General features: G+C 40.7%; 1 protein-coding gene across 5 annotated transcripts in view; it reads right to left on the reverse strand.

Moving 5' to 3' along the window:
- INTS14 (integrator complex subunit 14) overlaps positions 1–24827 on the reverse strand; it is a 35111-nt gene that overhangs the window by 2908 nt on the left and 7376 nt on the right. For 3 of the 5 annotated variants that reach the window (XM_029239311.1, XM_029239312.1, XM_029239313.1), the window contains exons 3-10: positions 24457–24564; positions 21142–21297; positions 19815–19933; positions 19238–19380; positions 15168–15260; positions 13115–13259; positions 11649–11782; positions 1948–2066 (exon numbers count right to left, since the gene is read on the reverse strand). In XM_029239311.1, the coding sequence (XP_029095144.1) occupies positions 1948–2066; positions 11649–11782; positions 13115–13259; positions 15168–15260; positions 19238–19380; positions 19815–19933; positions 21142–21297; positions 24457–24564 (1017 nt within the window). Of the gene's footprint in view, positions 1–1947; positions 2067–11648; positions 11783–13114; positions 13260–15167; positions 15261–19237; positions 19381–19814; positions 19934–21141; positions 21298–24456; positions 24565–24731; positions 24790–24827 lie in introns of those variants that run through there. The other 2 variants (XM_029239315.1, XM_029239314.1) reach the window with 2 other exon arrangements.

Genomic DNA, 24827 nt, shown 5'->3' on the forward strand with positions numbered 1-24827 from the left:
ATAATAATGAACTTGTCACAAAAACACCCCCAGTAAACCCATACATCTATGGCTGCTGCTTTTTGACAAGGGTACCAAGACCATCCAATGGGGGAAAGAACAGTCTCTTTAACAAATGGTGCTTGGATAACTGGATAGCCACCCGCAAAAAAATGAAGTTGGACTCTTACTTCATACCATATACAAAAAATGGACTCAAAATGGATCAGAGGCCTAAATGTAAGAGCTAAAACTATAAAACTCTTTTCATGACAATAGCAGAGCAACAAAAGAAAAAATAAATTTGGCAAATGTTCATAGCAGCATTATTCATAATAGCCAAAAGGTGGAAATAATTCAAAAGTTCACCAACCGAATGAATGGATAAACAAAACGTGGTTTATTTATACAATGGACTATTACTCAGCCATCAAAAGGAAAGAAGTACTGATACATGCTACAACATGAATGAACGTTGAAAACATTATGCTAACTGAAAGAAGTCAAACACAAAAGGCCACGTATAATATGATGCAGTTTATATGAAATATCCAGAACAGGCAAATCCTTATAGACAGAAAGGAGACTAGTGGCTGACAAGAGCTGGGGGAAGAGTGACTTGTTTAGTGGGCATAGGATTTCCTTTTGGGGTGATGAAAATGTTTTGGAACTAGATAGTGGTGATGGCTGTGATTGTACTAAATGCCACTGAATTGTAACTTTAAAATATCTGAAATGGTAAATTTTGTTATGTGCACCTCACCATAATGAAACAATACACCCAGATCAAAACAAAATTTAAAAAATAATTTTAGAAAAATTCAGCTCTCTTTCTGACAGGGAAGTGTTGGGGTCAGTGATGGCAAGAAAGAGGGAGAACTTGAATTTCCAACAAAGGGAAGAGGCCCCTTAGCCACGGCAGGATGTGTCCAGTCTCCCTGAAAAGGGGGCTGGAAGAGACTATGTCGTCAACAGAAGCTACTTCTGTGGTCAGGTGGCCTGACTGCCTCTTCTCATTTGGCTTAGGTTGGACTCGTGGAAGAACAAAGGAAAAAAAAAAAAGGCACTCAAATGATAAAAAAGTGATTTTTAAAAATAGGTATAACACTGCTATATTTAAAATGGCCAACGAACGAGGACCTACTGTATAGCACAGGGAACTCTCCTCAATGTTATGTGGCAGCCTGGATGGGAGGGGAGTTTGGGGGAGAACAGATACATGTATATGTACGGCTGAGTCCCTTTGCTGTGCACCTGAAACTAGCACAACATTGTTAATCAGCTATACTCCAACATAAAATAAAGAGTTAAAAAAAATAGGTATAAATGACTAATGGGACAAGGCAGTCACTGAGTATGTTGACTAAAAGCAGCACACCTTGATAACAAGATAATCTTAGCCTCCCATGAAAGTGTCTCTGTGGCATTATAGGGTAATGCTTTGGCTTACCCCGTGGGGATGGAAGAAATAACCACATGAAGATTTTTACATCTTTCTCAAAATTATTATTAAAGATAACACCCATGTTATTCAATGACTCACCATGTCAAAACTTTTACATTAAAATTTAATGCCAGAATAATGTGTCTCTCTAGAAGAACTGACATGCTTCCTTTTATCAGACAAGAAGAACCATATAAACAACATGTTTCTTTTTTGACCTTGGTAGCAGGAAGCTCAGAGCCAAATTGCTCAAATACAATTATCATTTTGCCTTGGCTTCCTGAAACAATTGTCTCTCCTCTTCCTCTACGTTTCATATTGCTCTAAATTTTGTAAAAAATGATCCTGCTATGTACGTGTTTTACTGTAGGCCACTTCAAATCCTTTTTGGAAATAATGACAAACATTAGAAGTAAATTAATTACTAAGTATCGAAGGAAAAGAAAATCAAATCAAATGTCCGCCTGCCCGCCAGAATCCCTCCTCCTGTCCCCAGTGGAGAGCAACGTGAATGGTAATGTTACCTGCAGGCCACTGGGTTTGATCCACACGGTCACATTCTGGGCATAACTCCGCTTGTTTTTGGGCTGCAGGGGGAATGGGCTCTTATTATCATCCTCACCATAAGGGTTTTCTTTAGCATCTTAAAAGAAAAAGACATTCTTGAAATGACATCTGGCAAAACACAATCAATTACATTTCCAATTAGGCTAGAAGCTCTTTGAATCATTCAATCTCCTATACCCTGTTACTTCCGTAATTAAGAAAATCCATTAACTTCAGTCAGGTTGGGGAACCTGTTCTCAATACTGATGTCGGACACTAAACAATCAACTGAGACCCATACAAGTGAAAAACAGCTTAATGTTTTTAAAGAAACAAGCTTCACTTATCTGCTTTATAAATTAAGGTCAGAGAGGATAAAATTGTTGTACATACAATAATACTAAAGTATATATAAAAATATATGTATATATACATACTGCAATTCTATATAGCCTAGCCCAGCACTCTCCAACAGAACTTTCTGTGATGAGGAATGGTAGCCATAGCCCATGTGACCACTGAACCCTTGACACATGGCTAGTGTAACAGAGGAACTGAATTTTATTTAATTAAATTTAAAGAGCCTCTGTGGTGAGTGGCTACTGGATTAGACAACATAGGTCTAGGCACTGAGAAAATCTAAAAGTAAAATTACGTATAGCCAAATTATGGAAAAGAGCAAGGGAAAGGACTTCCCTAGTGGTCCAATGGTTAAGAATCCGCCTGCCAATGCAGGGGACACGGGTTCGAGCTCTGGTCCGGGAAGATCCCACATGCTGCGGGGCAACTAAGCCTGTGCGCCACAACTACTGAGCCTGCACTCTAGAGCCCACGAGCCACAACTACTGAGCCTGCGTGCCACAACTACTGAAGCCCATGTACCTAGAGCCTGTCCTCCGCAACAAGAGAAGCCACGGCAAGGAGAAGCCCACACCGCAACGAAGAGTGGCCCCTGCTTGCGCACGGGGTCTACTATATATAAAATAGTTTCTTACAAAATAAGACCAAACAAACGAAAAATGAAAACCAACTTAAAAAAACCAACAACATTAACAAAAAGCAAGCAGGACAGAGATGGGCTTAAGGCCCAGGGTTGGCCTCTGGTGCCGCCCTGAGTCTGCGGGCGGGTGCAAGCTGGGGCGGCCGAGGTGCTCAGTCGCCCTTCTGCTTGGGGGCCTGCACAGCAACGAAAGCCCGCGCGCAGCAATGTCTTAGACCCTGCACAGCCAAAAAAAAAAAAAAGAGCAAGGGAAGAAATACCTTTTTGGTGAAACATACCTCATCTACGGGTTACTAGTTTATTGCTTCCAAGGATTTAAAGCCATGTTGGTTTTATAGTCATGTGGATAAACAAGGGTTTTTGTTTTTCTACCTATTTCCTAAGTCACTGAAACTCTGTCACAAACTTACAAAGCATACTTGTATCTACTGGTTTATTTTATCCTTATTATCATTTGGGGTAGACAAAGAAGGAATCATTTTCCCAACAAGTCTGGGGAGCTTAAATCCCTTGCTCAAATGTTCATGTTGAAAACTGGAATTAGCCCAGTTTCTCTAACTGACCCATAAGCCCTCTAACCCCAATCTTGTCATTAATTTAGATGCCTTATACTGGCCCCATACTATCTCTGTCAGTCCCCTCTCCTCCTACCCGCTCCAAAAAGTAGTGGCTCAGCTTTCCAGACATTTCCACAAATACTTGTCAATACATAAACCTTTCTAGTCAGGCCAAGATCCCAACAGTTGTTTCCCATGCCACATGCTTATTTCCAACTTCCCTGCCACTGTTCCTGTTATCCCCCTGTCTGGAATGCTCTCCTTTCCTCATTTATTTATTCCCTCCCTCACGTACTCATTCATCATCTATAGTAAGACCTCATTATGCAGCAAGCACTGTGCTAGGAAGTGTGGCTAGAGAAGGTATTGTTCGGGCCTCAAGGAACTTACAGAATTTATTAAATGTAATTTATTAAATTACAACTATGTGCAAAATACTTTACACATACAACTTCTCTCCTTACAGCAACCCTAGAGGGTAGATATTATTAGTCTCATTACAGATGAGGAAACTGAGGCTCAGATTTCACAGGGACTCAGCTGGGCCTGGTTTCGAAGATAACACTTCCCCTACTCAACACTGCTGTTCCTCACCTTTCCAAAGTTACTTAAATTCTAGGTCCAGATCCTATCCTACTTTCTCCATGGAGTTGTCCCATATTTTTCTGGTAGACAGTGATTTCTCTAGTCCCTTTTATCCTACAGCACTCAGTGTCAGTACCAAACATTTCAACGTCTAATCGTAGCCTATCTTGTACTGTCTCTAATTGTTTGGAGCCATTATATGTGGTAACCGGCTTAGCAGACATTTATGAAAAAAGAACAAGAGATCTTAGAAATAATAAATATGATAGCAGAAATTTTTAAAAAATCAGTTGCAAGATAAAGTTGAAGATTATTTTACAGAACGTACAACAAAAAATTTAAAAAATGAAAAAAATGGGTAGAGGATGATAAGAAAATTACACACACACACACACAAAAATCATAAACATATGTTCTAGAGAGGGAGAACAGAGAATACAAACAGGGGAGAAATCAAAGACATATTCGTGCTCCCAGGAATGAAGAACATGAATTCCTAGATGAAAGGGCCCACTGAGTCCCCAGCACAATGAGTGAAGAGACCAAAAACTAGGTACATGATTCTGAAAATCTCGAACGCTAGGGACACTAAAAGAGCCTCAAGGTGTGCAGAGGAAACAGAGATCAGTGTCAAAGCCCTGGCAGTCAGCATGGCACTAGACTCTCAGTAGTGACACTGGAAGCCAGAAGAGACAATAGAGTGATGCTTCGAAACTCTAAAGGAAAATGATTCCCAACCTAGAACTCAATATCCAACCACACTATCAATCAAGTGTAAGGGATGAAATACAGACACTTCCACATATGCAAGATTTCAAATGTTCACTTCCCATGTACCCTTTTCTCAGGAGGATGCATGAAACAGGAGAGCCACGGAAGAGCTATGAAGGGAAGACGCGGGATGACAACTATGCAACCAGCCTAGAGAACCACCAGTCCATTCATGAAACAAGAGGGAGGGAGATGACTCCAAGCAAAAAAAAGAAAGAAACTGACAAAAAAATACGTAAAGGATGTATTTTACTTACGGAGGCATTAGTGATAGGTACACAGAAAACAGGAAAGGAAAACAAGAAAAAAGAAGAGAGAAGTAGAGGAAGGCTGCGAGAGAGCCTAGAGTGAGGGCTGCGCTCATCTGCTGCTGGCTCCCCTACAGCCAGGCTGCCCAGCTCTTTCCTGCATCCTCTGAGGAACATCAGTGCCTTTCCAAGAGAGCTTTCCTTTTAATTGAAGTTATAATACATTTATCTTACCTGCTAGAAAAAAGAAATGTCTAATTAAAAAAAAAAGTAGTATCTGGAGTAGGCCACGAAGAGCCGCAAAACAAAGGAAATGTGATGTGGTACACCACACAGCTTAGTAGTAAATAATACTGACTTCACTTAGCAAGGACGGAATACTGATTTACCCAAAAAGAACGCTATAACCACACTGCAAGGATTGAGGAAGGGAAAAATGTGCTTCTTGGGTGGATGAGTGGGGAGGGATGGTAGCGGTAAGAGAGCTAACTAGTTTTCCTTAAAAAGTCAAAAAAATGACCTTTAAAAGAAAAAGAGGTCAAGAAATAGCTGTATACTTATTTAGAAATGTAAGTAAACATCAAAAGAAACAATTAAAATTTGAAAATGGTTGTCTCTAGGAACAGAATTAGGAGAAGGGATAAGTATAAACCATACTATTTTGCAAGCTTTCCTTTGATTAAAAAACATAATTAAAACAGCAGGGTTTCCCTGGTAGCGCAGTGGTTGGGAGTCTGCCTGCCAATGCAGGGGACATGGTTTGGAGCCCTGGTCTGGGAAGATCCCATACGTGGTGGACCAACTAAGCCTGTGCACCACAACTACTAAGCCTGCATTCTAGAGCCCACGAGCCACAACTACTGAGTCTGCATGCCACAACTACTGAAGCCTGCGTGCCTAGAGCCCGTGCTCCACAACAAGAGAAGCCACCACAATGAGAAGCCCACACACTGCAATGAAGAGTAGCCCCTGCTCGCCACAACTAGAGAAAGCCCACGTGCAGCAACGAAGACCCAATGCAGCCAAAAATAAACAAACAAACAACCATTAAAATGTGCCTACTCTGCGTCAGGTAGCCAATACACATTCCCTCAATAAATTCTCCAACAACCCTCTAAGATAGGTTTTATTATCACTTATTACTTGTTACCATAATGACAATCCCAATTCCCTAGGACAGCGGTGAGAATTAAATGAGGTGATACATTTCATTTTGTCTAGCACAGTGCCCGGCACAAAGTTAAATTCAAGAGATGTTAGCTCTTATTATCCTCAGGGAAAAGAAGAACAGATAGCGGGAGGAAAAAACAACATGAATACAGGGCTGAGTAAAGAGCAGTTCCATCTGACTTAAGAATATGCGTTAGGACTTCCCTGGTGGCGCAGTGGTTAAGAATCTGCCTGCCAATGCAGGGGACATGGGTTCGATCCCTGGTCTGGGAAGATCCCACATGCCATGGAGCAACTAAGCCTGTGCGCCACAACTACTGAGCCTGCACTCTAGAGCCCGCAAGCCACAACTACTGAGCCCACGTGCCACAACTACTGAAGCCCGTGCACCTATAGCCTGTGCTCCGCAACAAGAGAAGCCACCGCAATGAGAAGCCCGTGCACCGCAACGAAGAGTGGCCCCCACTCGCCGCAACTGGAGAGAGCCCGCGCAGCAACGAAGACCCAACACAGCCAAAAATAAATGAATAAATAAATAAATTTAAAAAAAAAAAAGAATACACGTTAACCAGCCAAGCATTGCTAGGTTGGCAGCCAGATCAGAAAGGCATGTGAATGTTACTACCTTAGATTATGGACAGGCAGCTGTGGTGAAAACTCTCACAATAGTCTAGGTTAGGGGTGAGCAAGCTTTTTTTGCAAAGGATCAGACAGCAATATTTTAGGCTTTGTGGGTTATACGGTCTCTGTTGTAAGTACTCAATTCTGCCATTGAAGCGGGAAAGCAGCCATAGATCATATATAAATACATGAGTGTGACTGTGTAATAAAACTGCACAATAAAATTATATATACAAAATAAGCGGTGGGCTAGTTTGACCTGCAGGCCCTAGTTAGCTGACCTCTGATCTAAGTGAAAGGTAAAAAAAGCCAGAACAAGGCAAGAGCCATGAGAATGAAAAGACAGAATGAATGTAGGAATGCTGTAGAGAGAACAGGTAAAAGAGGTGAAGAATCTCTTTCAACAGACACACACACACACACACGCACACACACACACGCACACACACACACACACACACACGTTCTCCTCCAATTCCTGTCCTAACTCTGTCCTCTTGTGGTCAAACTTGGCATTTCCATTTCCTCATCTCTAATTCATTCCCCAACCTGTCTCCTGGCTAACTGTCTGCTGAAACTCTTACAAAGCCACCAAGCATCTCCTATCTGTTAAGATCAAATGACTGTTTTTCTTCCTTTAAATGTGATTTTAAAAATATTTATTTATTTTATTTTTGGCTGTGTTGGGTCTTTGTTGCTGCGCGCAGGCTTTCTCTAGTTGCGGCGAGCCGGGGCTACTCTTCATTGCGGTGCGTGGGCTTCTCATTGCAGTGGCTTCTCCTGTTGCAGAGCACGGGCTCTAGGCGTGTGGGCTTAGCTGCTCCGCAGCATGTGGGATCTTCCAGGACCAGGGCTTGAACCCATGTCCCCTGAATTGGCCGGGGGGACTCTTAACCACTGCACCACCAGGGAAGTCCCAAGATCAAATGACTCTTGATTCATAGTGTCTTCTTCTTTCCTCTTGGTTTCTATTCCTTTCTAAAACTCTTTAATCATTTAAAACACTCATTCTACAGGCTCTTTCAGATTAAGTCCTCAAGGTGCTATTCCTCCTACTGGTCTTTCTTAAAAGAAGAGAAAATCCTCACAAGATTTTAAAACTTTTTTTCAAATCATGAACTCATTTCCAGTGGGGACTGTTTTTTCTGCAGCACTCTTTTTGCCCTGGTTGCAGAGGAATTCCTACACAGCCATTTATATTAGCTTCTGGAGGATGCACCATGGATTTCATTGCTTCAGGACCAGTTTTTGCACTGTTTGGTTTGGGAATGGGTCATGTCGATCCACATGGTGCAGGACTTGGGCTTCAACTTCTCATAGGAGACTTTTATGTTTCTTTATATGCAGAAAAGTAGGTAGAAACAATGGGTAGAATTTTTCTTATCATCCTCTCACTGAGAGGGTAGACCTTCCATACTCCCAGCTTTACTCAGAGATTTCAGCTCTTTGTCTTTTCTCCTGTTCCTGTGTGAACTTCAAAAGCCCAGCCCCTGGATCCTAGCTCAAGAGTTGGCAAACTATGGCTGGCTGCCTGTTTAAGAATTAAGAATTTTAAAAATATTTTTAAAAGGTTTATGATTGTGCTACAATGGCAGTGTAGTGGTTATGACAAAACCCATAATGGCCTGTAAAATGTAAAATATTTATTATATGGCCCTTTACTGAAAAAGTTTGCTGACCCTTGGCCTAGCTTCTACGGCCTATATTCCATCAAAATCTTCTTTAGGCTTCAATGGCAAAAGACATCCTTCAGACCTTAACTGACATGTATGCCCATGTGTATAAGACATTGTAGGCTGTGTCTCATATGTGCTCATGAGACACTGTACTTCTTTCTTGAATCCCTTTATTCTCTTGGCGTCTGTGACATCCCTTTCTTCTACTTTTTCTCTTTCATCTGCCTCTTCTCATTTTCCCTTACTGGTGCCAATTCCACTGCTGCTAGTAGTTGGTCCTTTTTAGGAGTCTGGTCCTTGGCTCTCTTTTTTCCTTAACGTATATACTTTTCTGAGGCTATGGCTTCTTACAGTGCGGTTATTGACCTGGATTGTAATCACTTGGGTAATATTAAAACTGCAGGGACTTCGCTGGTGGCGCAGTGGTTAAGAATCTGCCTTCCAATGCAGGGGACATGAGTTCGAGCCCTGGTCAGGGAAGATCCCACATGCCACGGAGCAACTAAGCCTGTGCACCACAACTACTGAGCCTGCGCTCTAGAGCCTGGATGCCACAACTACTGAAGCCCGCGTGCCTAGAGCCCGTGCTCCGCAACAAGAGAAGCCACCGCAATGAGAAGCCCGTGCACCGCCACGAAGAGTAGCCCCCGCTCACGACAACCAGAGGAAGTCCGCACACAGCAACGAAGACCCAGTGCAGCCAAAAATAAATAAATAAATTTATAAAAAAAAAAGAAAAAACCCCTGAAAGTTCCTGGCTTGAATCCAGACCAAATGAGTCAGAATCTCTGTAGGTAGGGCCCAGGAAACAGAATTTCTTTTTTAAATATTTATTTTTATTTATTTTTAGTTGCATGGGGTCTTAGTTGCGGCACGTGGGATCTTCATTGAAGCACGCAGGCTCCCTTGTTGCGGCGCGCAGGCTTCTCTCTAGTTGTGGTGTGCGGGTTTTCTCTTCTCTAGTTATGGCGCACAGGCTCCAGGGCGTGAGGGCTCTGGAGTTTGCGGCACGCAGGCTCTCTAGTTGAGGTGCGTGAGCTCAGCAGTTGTGGTGCACGGTCCCAGGTGCCCCGTGGCATGTGGGATCCTAGTTCCCTGACCAGGGATCAAATCTATGTCCCCTGCATTGTAAGGCAGATTCTTTACCACTGGACCACCAGGGAAGTCCCAGGAAACAGAATTTTTAAACAAGTTCTCCAGTTTCACTTTTGTATACCAAAACTCAAATTTGTGAACTATTGCCCTAAGCAATCTCCCTCATTATCATCATTTTAACTATAAACATTATGCTTATAACTAAAAATTATATTTTCAACTCTGCCCTCTCTCCTGAACTCCAGATTCTCACAGGAATTGTTTATAGGCACCTCCACCTAAATCTCACAGGCATAAACTTAACATGGACAAAAGATGTTCTTCCCAAATCCACTCTTCTTCCTCTGTTCTGTTTCAATTAATAGTACCACCTTTCACCCTATAGCTTCGGTCAGAAACCTGGGATCATTCTCAACTCTTCTCTTTCCTCTATTCTCATATCTAAATACTGTTGTTTCCACCTCCTAAATACCTTTTGCATGGATCCCATCGTCTCTATCGCCAGCCACTGCCCCTGTTCTGCCTTTCATCTTCACAACTCCAGGACTGTCACAGTAGACTTCTAACTACAAGATGCCCTTACCTTTTCAAATCCACACTCCACAGAGTTCTTTTTCTAAATGCAAAATTTATGATCTTTCACTTGGATTTCAGCCATACTGCACAACTCCAGGGGGTACCAGTACCTAGAACACAAAGTCATCTAACTGGTATCTCCACTGTTCTCATTACAGCCAGAAGGATCTGATCATATTACTCCCTTCAGTGGCTTCCCAGCATCTGCAGAATAAAGTCTCAGCTCTTCACATTTCAGATGAGGCCTGCCCTGCTGTACCACTGCCAATCTCTAACCTACCATCTGGCCTTCCCACCCCTCCCTTACACTTTGTGCTCCATTTGGGCAGGATGCCCTTTCTGCCTTCACTAGCTCAGCAAATTCCTCTTTTTCTTCAAAACTCAGCTAGGGTGTCTCTTCTCTGTGCAGATTTTCCTGAGTCCTCTAGGCAGAGCTGACCATCCCCTCCTTCAGGCCAACTCTGATCTTGTGCCAGCTCATGTTTATTACGTCACTCTCCGCTAGACTTTGAGTCACTCCTGCTAACTCTTTTAGCCCCCACACCTGGCACAGAATAGGTTGCATGGTAGATGTTCCTAAAATTTAAATGGGCCCAAGTAAGTCAAGGGTGACACTACAGCTGGAGTCTGAGTACCTAGGAGTACAAAGGCCTCAATCAGAGGGAGTAGGAAAATCAGAAGAAACAGTTCATGGGGGAAGCGGGGAGAGACAATAGTTTCTGCAATAAACATGCTAAGCTTAGGACTGTGACAGAATATCCAGGTGGAGAGGTCCAAGGGGGAACTGGAAATATAATATGCAAGTTTCAGGGAGAGATCAAGCAGCACCAGAGTCAGAGATTTTTGGGACTCTGAAGCTGTAACAGCTGATGAAATAACCAAGAGAGAATAATAACCCAAGAGAAGAAGGCAAAGAACAACACCTTGGGAATCATGAGGCAAGAGGAAGAAAAGACAAGATGACAAGAAAGAAAAGTTGCCAAGGAAAAAGATAAGTACTAGGTGAATGCAATGTTAGGAAAACTAAGGGAAAATAGTTTCAAGAAGGAATGGGATTAAATTATCTATGAATGACTAGGGGTACCTGGGTTGAAAATAGTACACTAAAGAAAAAAGTTTATGGAGAATAGCTTTTCACTCCAAGCATTTAGAGCACTTATTTTTACTTGAAGCAACCTAAATATTTGTTTCCCCTGAGCTGTAAAATTAAAAGTGCAAACATCAAACTCTCTTGGGGTTCTCCATGTACATATCCAGCGTCAGAAACCACAGGGCACTCATAAGGGAAATCACGCAGCTCTCTGACTGCACAGACAGAGCCATTCTGAACAGCAGAGAGAAAACAAAGTCAGGATAAATAAAATCTAATCTGGGTTATACCTGAAATAGGACCCAACTGTGCCATTTTCCCTAGCCATGGGAGAGGTTCTGGGCCAGGCTCAAAGAGAGACATCATGAGGTTTGATTTCTTCTTGCTGTCAGCTTGGGAGTAGAGCATTCCGTGCCATTCAGGACTAGATGGAGAGAAGATGGAAGATCAGAAGAACATCAAGCCTGGGACTGTCAAGTTAAATAACTCTAGCCTGTGTTTTTCTCTTGAGAGACATGGTTTTCAGCTTTGAAATTAGGTGCATTACTTTTACTAAAGTCAAATCCTAAACCTAAAAATGCATACTGATGTCCCCTAATATTACCATTCCTTGGGGACAGGTATTATTATTCAATTATGTAGATATGGAAATCAAAAGCAGTCTTAAAGAGGAAAAAAAAAATCACAAGGGCAGCAAGTAGCTGCAGGGGTGGTGACAAGTAAGGGCTGAGACCTATAGGTTTTTTCAGCCGCCTCCGAATCATTCACAGCAGTACCACAGAGAGAAGCCCTTCTAACAAAGGGCACAAAGCCATCACCCAGCTCTGCTCCCACTTCTCAAAGGGCCCCAGGTGATTCTCCTACTCAGAGGCAGTACAAGTAGCCTGAGTACCAAGAAATATAGCAAACTGATACCTAATAAGAATTGCATTTTTCTTTCCGGATCAGCTAATTTTAACTCAAGCAGAAAAGGAGCCATGCTTCCTCTGAGCATTCCTAACCTCTTGATTTTCTCTACCAGTCAATCCCAGGTGATGGCCAGAAGATGACCTCTTCTTCTCTGACAACAGGTATTATAGAAAGGGAAGCAGAGAGTTTTGCAGATTTTGAGACTACCGCGAAAAGTGAAAGCTAGAAGGGCTTTCCTCATAGGGAAGGAATACAGCAGAGTGGTTACGAGCATGGGCTATGGAGTCACAATACGTGGATAAGATCCTGGCTCTTTCACTTACTAGCTGTGTGACCTTGAGCAAGTACCATGACTTGCTCTCGAAGCCTCAGTTTCTTCATCTAAGGAATGGGGATAATACTGATACCTCCTGTATAGTGAGGTATACAAAGTGCCTAGAGAAGTACCTGGCACATGGTAAAATGTTCAATGTTAACAGTATGTTTTTTCATTTAGTTTTACCTCCTCATTTTATAGCTGAGGAGTCTGTGCATACTGCATAAGATCCTATAACAAGTTAGTAGCATTACTTAAACTGACCCCAGGTTTCCTAGATAGGATGGAGAAGAGGAAAACTGAGAAAAGATATTATATAAAGGCAATATAATTAAAAGACTCACTCTGTACTTATTCTAGGGGATGCTTTAAAGAGTAGTGTAGAAGGTGATAGTACGTGGGAAGGATACGGCAGAAAGAGAAAAAAAGTGACGAGATCCTTTCTATTCTTTCTTTCAGAAAAGTCTGGGGAATACTTCACTATAAATTGATTCTCCCTTTCACTCAACCAAAGGTAAAAAAGTTTCTTACCCTAATTGAACTATCGCCACCATTCCTTCCACTTTTAGGCTGCCATGGAGCAGGACACAAAAGTTGGGTATTTTGCCTGCAATCTGATTGGCTGAATTTTCATCTTCGTTGTCATCCGTTATACCAGTACCCACCTCATCACCTTCTATGAAAAGAAAAGAAAACCAGTCAGACTGAGATTAGCTACAAAAACTCCAAACTCCAGTTGTACTCTTGGCTCTTTCTAGCCTTGGAAGGAAAGTATACAAAATTATAAAGGACTATTATAACAAATAAGAAAAACTCATATTCTGGTTTTCCTATGTCCAAATAAAAATCAGTTTTCACATGTTATATGAATTTCACTTATATGAAACATCCAAAAGAGGCAAATCTATACAGATAGGATATCAGTAGTTACCTGAGGCTGAGAGAGATGGAAGGTTATGGGTTGATAGCTAAAAGGTTTCTTTCTGAGGTAGTGAAAATTCTAAAATTCTGATTCAAAAATTGTGGTTATGGTTGCATAACTTTGCAAATACACTAAAAACTACTGAGTTGTACACTTTAAATGGGTGAAATGTATGGTATATGAATTATATTTCAGTGAAGCTGCTACACAAAAAATCAGCTTTCCATAGTTTCTACTGGAACACTAAGCTAGAGGCTCTCTGGGGGTTTCAGGCACCATCGAAACAGAAACAGATTCAGAGATGTCAAGAGTGTTCTCAACTGACAGCCTTCAGGCAGCACGTGGATGGGATACCCCAAAGAACAGTGACTACTCCATAAGCTTCTTGACTCACTTCTCCAACTCCAGGTTCTCTCATACACTCTGCTGACGAATGAATCTTCCTCCAATTAACTTCCTTCTGGAACTATCTGTGTACTCAAGCTGATTCAAAGACTTTCTAATTCAATAGAAAGATCTTCCTGGTTTAGTTTGACATTCAACAGCCCTTACAACACGGCTCCATTTTGCCTTCCCATACTTTTCTTCCCACTGTTTTCCTATACAAACTCTTCGTTTTGCCCACTTTCTTTCTTGGCAATTTATATGGGCACGCAGAATTCCCAGGACCTTAGGAATAAGGTAAACTCAGTTGTTATCAATATCAATAACAGTAAAGTATAAACAAAAGGATCATAATCGGTCATCTGTGAGGACATATCAAAGATTCTGTCTATGAATATGTGATGGAGGGTTATGGAATACCTAACACTCCAACTGAGATAACCATGAGTAAATGGAATGTGGTCATAACTCAGTGAGTGGAAACCTGATTGTATATACTTCTTGGAGAAAGCTGGTGAATATAAAGGAGACGGTCAGCCTAAAACATAGAAAAGAGAAGTTTAAAGTGCTAGAGACTAACATTCTCCAGGGAGATGCTGAACGTAGGAGATATGACTTTATAGCTGCTGGAGAAATACATTCTGCAGTAATGAGGCCTCACAAGGACCTGGATTCATTCACTCATTCAACAGTATTTACTGAGTATCTACTATGTGCTAGGCACCAGTAGAGAACAGGTGTGGTTTCTCCCCTTATAAAGCTGTATTCCACATTTATCAGGCAACCTTCTGAGAACTACTTTGGTTTCCCCAGCATGCTACCACAGGGAAAGGCAGAGCCCAGGATGAGGGACTAAGCACTGTCATCTCTAAAGAGGATTTCCACTGTAAATTAACGAAGCAGCACACAATAAATATGTGTCAAAATGTTTTCCAGGGTTTCCCTGGTGGCGCAGTGGTTGAGAGTCCGCCTGCCGATGCAGGGGACGCGGGTTCGTGCCCCGGTCCGGGAAGATCCCACATGCCGCGGAGCGGTTAGGCCCGTGAGCCATGGCCGCTGAGCCTGCGCGTCCAGAGCCTGTGCTCCGCAACGGGAGAGGCCACAACAGTGAGAGGCCCGCGTACGGCAAAAAAACACCAAAAAACAAAAAAACCAATCTAATAACTACTCTTTTCCCCCAAATTCTGCAAAATGGGCTATTCTACTATCTTACATTTAAGAATAACTTTAGTTAATAAGATACTTCACATGTATCACTGGAATAGGAAGAGAACTCACCTTTGTTAAGTGCTATAGGTAGGACCAGATGTCTGGACAGAACAGGGGGACTTGAAATATCAGCTATATCAATAAATCCCACTATTTCCAAATCTGAAAAGAAGGAATCAACATAGAATTAACTCGTAACAAACAATAAATGCTGGAGACGGTGTGGAGAAAAGGGAACCATCCTACACTGTTGGTGGGAATGTATCAAACTGGTACAGCCACTATAGAGAACAGTATGGAGGTTCCTTAAAAAACTAAAAACTGAGCTACCATGTGACCCAGCAATCCCACTCCTGGGCATATATCTGGAGAAATCTGTAAGGATGCATGAACCCCGATGTTCACTGCAGCACTATTTACAATAGCCAGGACATGGAAGCTACCTAAATGTCCATTGACAGAGGAATGGATAAAGAAGATGTGGCACATATATACAATGGAATATTACTCAGCCATAAAAGGAACGAAATAATGCCATTTGCAGTGACATGGATGGACCTAGAGATTGTCATACAGAGTAAAGTAAGTCAGAAAGAGAAAGAAAAATATCGTAAAATATCACTCGTATGTGGAATCTAGAAAAATGGTACAGGACTTCCCTGGTGGTACAGGGGTTAAGAATCCACCTGCCAATACAGGGGACATGGGTTCGATCCCTGGTCTGGGAAGATCCCACAGGCCCCGGAGCAACTAAGCCCACGCATCGCAACTACTGAAGCACGCGCGCCTAGAGCCTGTGCTCTGAAATAAGAGAAGCCACCGCAATAAGAAACCCGCACACCGCAACGAAGAGTAGCTCCCGTTCGCTCCAAGTAGAGAAAGCACACGCCCAGCAACGAAGACCCAATGCATCCAAAAAAAAAAACAAAAAAGAAAAGAAAAATGGTACAGATGAACTTACTTGCAAAGCAGAAAGAGAGACAGATGTAGAAAACAAACTTATGGTTATCAAGGGGGGAAGGGGGAATGGGATGAATTGGGAGATTGGGATTCACACATATACACTACTGTATATAAAATAGATACCTGGGCTTCTCTGGTGGCGCAGTGGTTGAGAGTCTGCCTGCCGATGCAGGGGACACGGGTTCGTGTCCCGGTCTGGGAGGATCCCACATGCCGCAGAGCGGCTGGGCCCGTAAGCCATGGCCACTGAGCCTGCGCGTCTGGAGCCTGTGCTCCGCAACGAGAGAGGCCACAACAGTGAGAGGCCCGCGTACCGCAAAAAAAAAAAAAAAAAAGATAACTAATGAGAACCTACTGTATAGCACAGGGAACTCTACTCAATGCTCTGTGGTGACCTAAATGGGAAGGAAATCTAAAAAAGAGTGGATATATGTGTATGTATAACTGATTCACTTTGCTGTACAGCAGAAACTAACACAACATTGTAAAGCAACTATACTCCAAAAAAATTAATTAAAAACAAAGAATGAATTTGTTATGGGAAAGTACATTATTTTCTATGTACTAGATTTCATAAACACAAGGTTTAGATCGGGATTTCAAATATGATGACTAGGAAGGATATTAGAAGTTTCTCTGAATGACTCGAATACTTTGCATTTTAAGTAACTAAGAAATTAAGGACAACTGTCTTTTATTTAATGGACTTAAGTTATACGACAAATTAGCTAGACTATTTTTATGAGGCTAGGTCCCCAGCCAAGGCAAAAGCTTAATGGTTAAGTCTCTCTGAATAGTCAGGATGTTCAGGTCACCAGGGGGCGTCATAGTCAAATACTTCCACAACAACTGCAAGCAGCTATGCCTGGAGGGTAAGGCTTTTGCATTAAAACTGTTTCCCTGAGAAAGAAATACATTCTCTACAAAATCAAGGTAGCAGTCTACATATGACAATGGTTTCTTTCCTTTATAGAAGCTGTATTAAAGACCAAAAGTATTTGTTGAAAATCTAAAATAAGTTAAAAAAAAAAAAAGTTGTAACCCAAAGAGTACTTTCTGGAAGTTTTTTCTTTTTTTTTTTTTGCTGTTCGCAGGCCTCTCACTGTTGTGGCCTCTCCCGTTGCAGAGCACAGGCTCCGGACGTGCAGGCTCAGCGGCCATGGCTCACGGGCCCAGCCGCTCCACAGCACATGGGATCTTCCCGGACCCGGGCACGAACCCATCTCCCCTGCATCGGCAGGCGGACTCTCAACCACTGCGCCACCAGGGAAGCCCTGGAAGTTTTTTCTGATTATATAAGTAGTATAAAAACTTAGATAACACTAAAAACTGTAAAGAAGAAAAATAAAGTCACTCATCATTCCTCATCAAAGGAAACCTCTGTTAATATTTTACTGAACTGCTTTTTAGTCTTTCTTCTAGGCATATACACATTCATATTCTCAAAACAATGTTTTAAAAAATCAGGATCATGGTGAGTATACCATACTTCTTATACATCAGGAAATCTGCTTCTCTGGAGTTTTGCTATCATTACCTTCTTTAGCTGAGTAACGAATGAATCAGCATAAGCAGTTATATATTTTTCATCTGAGTAGAAAAAGGCCTATGTTTTAGTGATTTAAATATAAGCTATAACAAAAATCTTGGACTAGAAGCTTTTATAAGTTAGTCCATTAAATAAAGGACAATTATCCTTATTTTCTTAGTTACTTAAAATGAAAAGTATTAGAGTCATTCAGAGAACTTCCAATAACCTTCCTAGTTATCATATTTGAATTCCCCACCTAAACACTGCATTTGTGAAATCTAGTACATAGAAAGTAATGTACTTCTGGGAAGAAAAGATCTATTTGAAGTTACTCATCCTAAAAGGATGGGAGGGAAGTGGAATGTAACTGGTTTGAAGGCAACAAAATATTTGGCACACTGCTGTCTAGTCACAATGAAAGAGATGGATGACCTACTTCCAGCAGGAGCAGAAAATAAAGGCACAGAAAACAAAACAGCCTGTGCACAGCCCTTCACTCGAAAACTCCTTAAAGTCTACACACCCAAGAATGAAATGAATTTCCAGCTGTACTTAATTTTAATCATTTAAAAAATTTTTCATTATATCTTTTATTATTAATTAATTAATTTATTTTTGGCTGCTTTGGGTCTTCGCTGTTGCGTGCGGGCTTTCTCTAGTCGCAGTGAGCAGGGGCTGCTCTTTGTTGTGGTGTGCGGGCTTCTCACTGCGGTGGCTTCTCTTGTTGCGGAGCACGGGCTCTAGGCGCGCAGGCTTCAGTAGTTGTGGCTCATGGGCTCTAGAGCGCAGGCTCAGTAGTTGCGGCGCATGGGCTTGGTTGCTCCGCAGCATGTGGGATCTTCCCAGACCAGCGCTCAAACCTGTGTTCCTTGCACTGGCAGGCGGGGAAGTCCAATTTTAATCATTTGTTGATTGAACAATTACCTAGTGAACATCTACTAAGCATCAGACACTAAGCCAGGCACTGAGGGTGTGCAATGGTGACTCAAAACAGTGATGGTTAAACATATACCCACCACTCAAGGAGTCCACCTGCCAATATGAGACAACTCTCTTCTCTACTACCCCTTGTTACTTTTGATTATTGGCTTTGCCAATTTAACCTAAGCATAGCACTGGCAACATGTTAGAAGCCATAACACATTGCTTTCTTTTAGTCATAATACAAGCTGCAGGATTAGAGGGGTACAATATATCAGAGCTGAGACCTGAGAGACCATCATTTCTCCTAGAGATTCCACTCACCTAGCCAATAAGAACTAGAGGAAGTGACTTGTCCAGGGTCACAGAGGAAAAGTCACACAGCCAAGTCTAAAAGCTAGCTCTTCATATATGACCTTAATAATGATGCTAATCCGTCTTACTATCTCTATTAAGAACTACCTCAAGGATTTCAATGCTAGTGAATCTGGCCCTGGTTTCCAACTCTTAGTAATTTGTGGTTATAATCATCTAGGATTAGAGATTAACTCATGACCTCACCACGGAAGACCACTAATCTGCCACCCCTTAGGCAATGCAACCTCCCATCCAAAGTATACTGACATTTCTTTTCAACCCTCCTGGAGAGAGGAGAGTAAAAGTCAGAAGTTAGAAGAAAGTAGGGATAAGAGAAGAACTAAGAATGAAGTGTAAAAAAAGTTACCTGTGTTAATGACTTTAGGGATAGGATCGATTTCCTCGTCTACAACAAAAGGTTCTGGCCTGGGGAAGACTTGCACATCAGCGGTTAGGTGGCCACACTTGAGAACAGCATGGAAAGGTGTATATGCCAGATCTATCAGTTTTCTAGAATATGATGATTATTTGTTACAGAAAGAGTAATATGATATGCATAATTTTTTTCAAGTAATCTTTTTAAGATGTCAAGTTTGTTTTCCCTTCAAGTTGATTCCAAAGCTATGGTCTGACCATTTGTGAAACAGAACAAAATCTGATATTTTTGGTGAGGAAATTTCAATTCTGAAAAGCCCAAAAGCAGTTAAATCTTTGAAATTGCTGTCATTGTAAGGAAGTCAATACCTATAGACATTATAGATTTAGTCATGCTTAATTTAAAAGGGAGTCAACACTCAAAAATCACTACTACCAATCATTTTATCTGAAAAATGTGCAACTTGGGGAAAATGAAATGACACAACTAGAAACAGTAAAATAGATATTATTGTCTGACATCAAATTATAATGCTGGATTGTAAGAAGGCAAAAAAGTATATACTCACCCAAACATAGACTGTACATTTTTCAAGCACAGGGGGCCATCAATAGTAAAAATCTGCCCTTCACCATTGTTTAAATCTATAAGACGTTCAAGGCAATCCAAGGAATCAGTGCTCTGAAGCTACAAAGCAAAATAGATGACTCTTTTAAAGTGGCATAAAATGCCAGATTGTTATCAGTACACTAAGGTCACAAAACAAAGATGATTTTTTTTAATAATGTGAGAAGGAAAATAACAATTTTGACTCAAGGTTACCAAAGAGGAATGTTATATAAAATTATACCAGTAGAGCTATTTCATTCCAAGTAGTTTTGCAAAGATTCAGAGGTGACCACAGTTGGTATTCACATAGCACCTTCCCTTCCAAGTGTTTCTAACATATTTTGGTAAGAACCATCATTATTTATATTTTAAAGATAGAAAAACTGAGGTGAAGAAAAGTTAAATAACTTTCCAAAATAAATGGGAAAACCAGGAGATAAGAGTTTAATAAAACATACATCAGAGTAATGTTACTTAACAACAACAAAAAATCAAAGCACACTTCTGTCAACATTTCTGGTGTGATGGACGTAAGAATTCCTAAGTGAGGGAAACACCTAACACGAAAAAGAACATTCTGTCTCTGTAGCATCTGAAGAATCTTTGTGGGAAGTAGGACGGATAACAACTCCAGCTATGTTTCCTGAGATGTGGCAACACTCTGCTTTCAGAAAGCATTTGAGACATAGAGTCTTTTCAAATATAATCAGTAATTAGTGTCAGTTGAAACAATGGAGTTCAATGTTATACTATAGGCATGCCTCATTTATTGAGTTTCGCAGATATTGCCTTTTTTTTTAAACAAAGGTCTGTGGCAAACCTGTGTCGAGCAATTTTATTGGCACAATTTTTCCACAGGATTTCCTCACTTTGTCTCTGTGTCACATTTTGGTAATTCTCGCAATATTTCAAACCCTCCACCAGCAAAAAGATTACAACTTGTTGAAGGCTCAGATGATGGTTAGCACTCTTTGGCAATAAAATATTTTTAAAATAAGGTATGTATATTGGTTTTTTTTAGACAGTGCTATTTATTGCACTCTTAATAGACAACAGTATAGTACAAACAAAGCTTTTATATGCACTGGGAAAAAAAGAAATTAATGCGACTTGCTTTATTGTGATCCCCGCTTTACAGTGGTGGTCTGGAATGGAACCTGCAATATCTCCGAGACATGCCTGTATATGTAATATAATATTAATGGAATATACTAAAAAATATATTCCATTTCTGAGTCCTAAAATGTATCTAATCAAACTAAAAAGAACTTAGTAGAAAGCATTACCTCCTCCAGATTTGCCATGCACATGATGTATAACTTAGATGGGAAAGGAAAAGGTAGTGGGAACCTGTTGCTCTCACTGCGTTGGCTGTGAGTAGCTAGGGAGTGCCGCAGTGACCCTCTACCAATGCCAAGACAGCCATCTGTCACCAGAACAACCTGTTTGCAAAAAGGGAGAGGAGTTTTGTACATGAAATAACATATTTATTTAAAGCAGTCTCATTTGGCAATGTTTTCATTTCTCCCTAATTGCATTTACACTGAAAAATGTACCTCTGCAGGAATACAAACAAAGATGTGAATAAATCTCAACATTTGTCAAGTGAAAGATGACAGACACATTGTATTGATACGATTCTACACATATATATTAAGTTCAGACCACGTAAAACAAAACTAAGATAAATCAAATAGGGGTTGTAGGGTGATACTGAGTAAAAAGGGGCATGAGAAAACTCTGTAGGGTAATGGAAATGTTCTATATCTTAACTGGAGGAGTGGTTACATAGGTATATACATTTGTGAAAACTCAGTAAACTGTATACTTCAGATCTATGCATTTTACTGTATTTTATCTTATTAAACCTTTAAAAAAAGCACCTACCTATGAACACTTAAAAAAAAGACAAAACCATTCATAACCAATTCTTACTTAATTGTATTAAAACTAGAACCCTATCTCTTAGAGAAGGAGTTGGCACCTAAGACACTGGTGTCAAAAATGGCATAAAGGGTACTTCCCTGGTGGTCTAGCGGCAAAGAATCTGCCTTCCAATGCAGGGGACACAGGTTCGATCCCTGGTTGGGGAACTAAGATCCCACATGCCCTGGGGCAACTAAGCTCACGTGCCCTGGAGCCTGCACACCACAAAGAGAGAGAGAAAACTCGCATACCACAACTAGAGAGAGGCCCGCGCACCGCAACAAAAAGATCCTGCATGCTGCAACTAAGACCTGAAGCAGCAGAAAAAGAAAAAAAATGGCATAAGGACCTATTTTACGTGTGTCCCTAGGAAATACCAGCACAGAAGTCTGAAGACTGAACCTTGACACTTTATTTTCAAAGATGACAAACTTTACCTACCCCTGCTCAACTAAAATGACAACTGCATTAAATATGTATAAAAGCCATTTAACCAGACATGGACAAGACCTTTAAAATGCATTCTTAATCAACCGATAATTTTTAAAAGCCTTCAAAACATACCAACAATAGACATTAGTTACAAATCATTTTCCTTTTCCTCACTGTTTAAAGCAATCCTTGGGAAGTCCTGGGTGGACTTCCCAAGAAATCCAGGGGAGGATTGTTTTTGCTCTCCCTAGCCTAGCCTAGTAACTTAACAATAACAGACCAGTAAGGCAGTATTAGGTGGTTGCACCATGTGAAGTGCCAAGACTGACACTTACTTCTAAAGCCCAAGAATGCTTAATAGAGGTCCCCTGGAGAGATGTCATCTCTTAGGAAGACAGTCAAGGCAAATCCCTCTTCTAGGTACCAACAATTGCTACATAATGATTTACTTCTGCCACTAGCTTTTTCAGATGCTGTGTGATAATGAAATATTTCTTGTAATGTCAAAATGAGACAGACTTTACTCAGATAATGAAAACATAGTCCAGCTCTTTAAAAACTTGGTTAAAAACATTCCACATTAAAACAAGTCTGATTGATAGTAACTGATTATAAAAACAATCACTAATAACGTCCACCGTGTTTTGGACCTGGTTCACCCCAAAACTCACCAAGCAAGTCTAAGTGGATCCAGGCCCAGCTCCTTCCCCTCAGGGTACAGTATATCTCAAATTCAGATTCCTCCTTTTTGCAAAGGAAGAAAAAAATATTAAAAGGCAGAAGTCTGCATGGTGCACAAGGTCTGGCTCTTATGTGTTTTCTGAGTTTCTTCTCTAAAACCGCTGAAGAAGTAGCAAATGAAACTGTGCTACCTGCTAGCTTCCAGTTCAGAAGATATTGACAACAAAACTTCACTTATTCTTTATATTGCTAGGAAATTAGACAGTCTGTATGCATGGCTTTACGAAATAATGTTTATGAAGCAAGGTGCCAAAGGTTTTTATTTCTGAAAGGAAACTGATCAAAAGGTATTTACTGGCTTTTTTAGCAAGTGTCCACTAAAGTGATCTGATTTTTAACCTTTTAGTAGTAGCTCAGGGTCTTCACTAACCCATGAGTTCATACTGTATAAAATAACTCAACTACCTGAGTAAGAAAAAACAGTAAGAAAAAACAAAAAAGCTTAAAAAAAAAAAGCTGGGTTTATTGAGATATAATTCATAAGCAACAAAATTCACCCTTTTTAGTATATAGTTCTATGAGTTCCGACAAATGCATTCAGTGATGTAACCACTTCTACTATCAAGATACAGACCAGTTCCATCACTTCTCATATTCCCTCATGTTTTATTTGGGTCAGCCCCTAACCTTTCCTCACCCCAAGGTAGCCACAATCTTATACTTATTTAAAAAACAAATATCGGTGATGCTACTGACACTACTGAGGAATCCCGTATTTGACCCTATAATAAAAAATCATATACTATGGCCCACTGCCTGTTTCTGTAAATAAAGTTTTACTGGAACAGAGCCATGCCCATTTATTTACTTATTACCCGTGACTGCTTTCATGCTATGACAACAGAGTTGAGGAATTGCCACTGACACCCGCAAAGCCTAAAATACGGAAAAAGTTTGCTGATTCCTGTTGTAGACTATTATGATTTTCCTTTTAGCAACTTTTCTGTTTTCTCCTTTAAAATATGCTACCACTTCTCAAAGCACCCGTTTATAGCAAACTTCCAATTGCTACAACTCTGCTCTGATTTGATGCTATATGTGGACCTATTGTGGACTCTTAAGGGCAACAGATTTTATGACATACACCTCACTTTTTAGACAACCCAGGTAGTTGAGAAGGTTAAAAGTCTGCTGAATAAATGCTACACTGGAATAATGAAGACAGACTATATTGTACTGATGTTTACAATTATATCACTCAAATATACGCCCCTTCCAGGGGGTGTTCTAAAATTCCACTGTGAGCCCTTTGTGTTTTATACAAACAATGCTAGTTTGAGGTAAGTCAATTTACTAGGAGGATGCTTTCCTTAAGGCATTATTTGTGCTGCTTTCTGAATATATTAGTGTTGATTTAGTGCCTTCTTTTAAAAAGATACCAAAAGTGTATAATATAGTTTGTGGAAATTACAATGTATGCTGTGTCAGAGCCTGAACAAAAATGAAGCGCCTCAGTGGTTAATGTTTTTAACTTAGGGCAAAGAAAAAGAATTGATCATTACCTGACAAGGAATTGCACCACCCCATTCTTGCTGAACGATATTGCAAACACCAACTAATGCAGACTCCAAGCAGGTTTTATCATAATCATCCATATTACTTAGTGCTTCCTGATTGAATGAAAGATAAAATTGCTCATTATTATTTACTGTTTTAATTTGTTACCAGAAAAAAACATAAACTGTTCAAAGCATGAATGTTACACAGGGGACATTGTGTTTCTGAGAGCCCAAAGCATACATTCTTAAAGAAAAATGGTAAAACAGATTTCCTCAACTGTAAAGGATGATTAAAAGAGCTTCCCTGGGCTTCCCTGGTGGCTCAGTGGTTGAGAGTCTGCCTGCCGATGCAGGGGACACGGGTTCATGCCCTG

The sequence above is a fragment of the Monodon monoceros genome, unplaced genomic scaffold, assembly GCF_005190385.1.
Source record: "Monodon monoceros isolate NGI ecotype Baffin Bay Population unplaced genomic scaffold, NGI_Narwhal_1 Super_Scaffold_21, whole genome shotgun sequence".
NCBI classification, from domain to species: Eukaryota; Metazoa; Chordata; class Mammalia; order Artiodactyla; family Monodontidae; genus Monodon; species Monodon monoceros.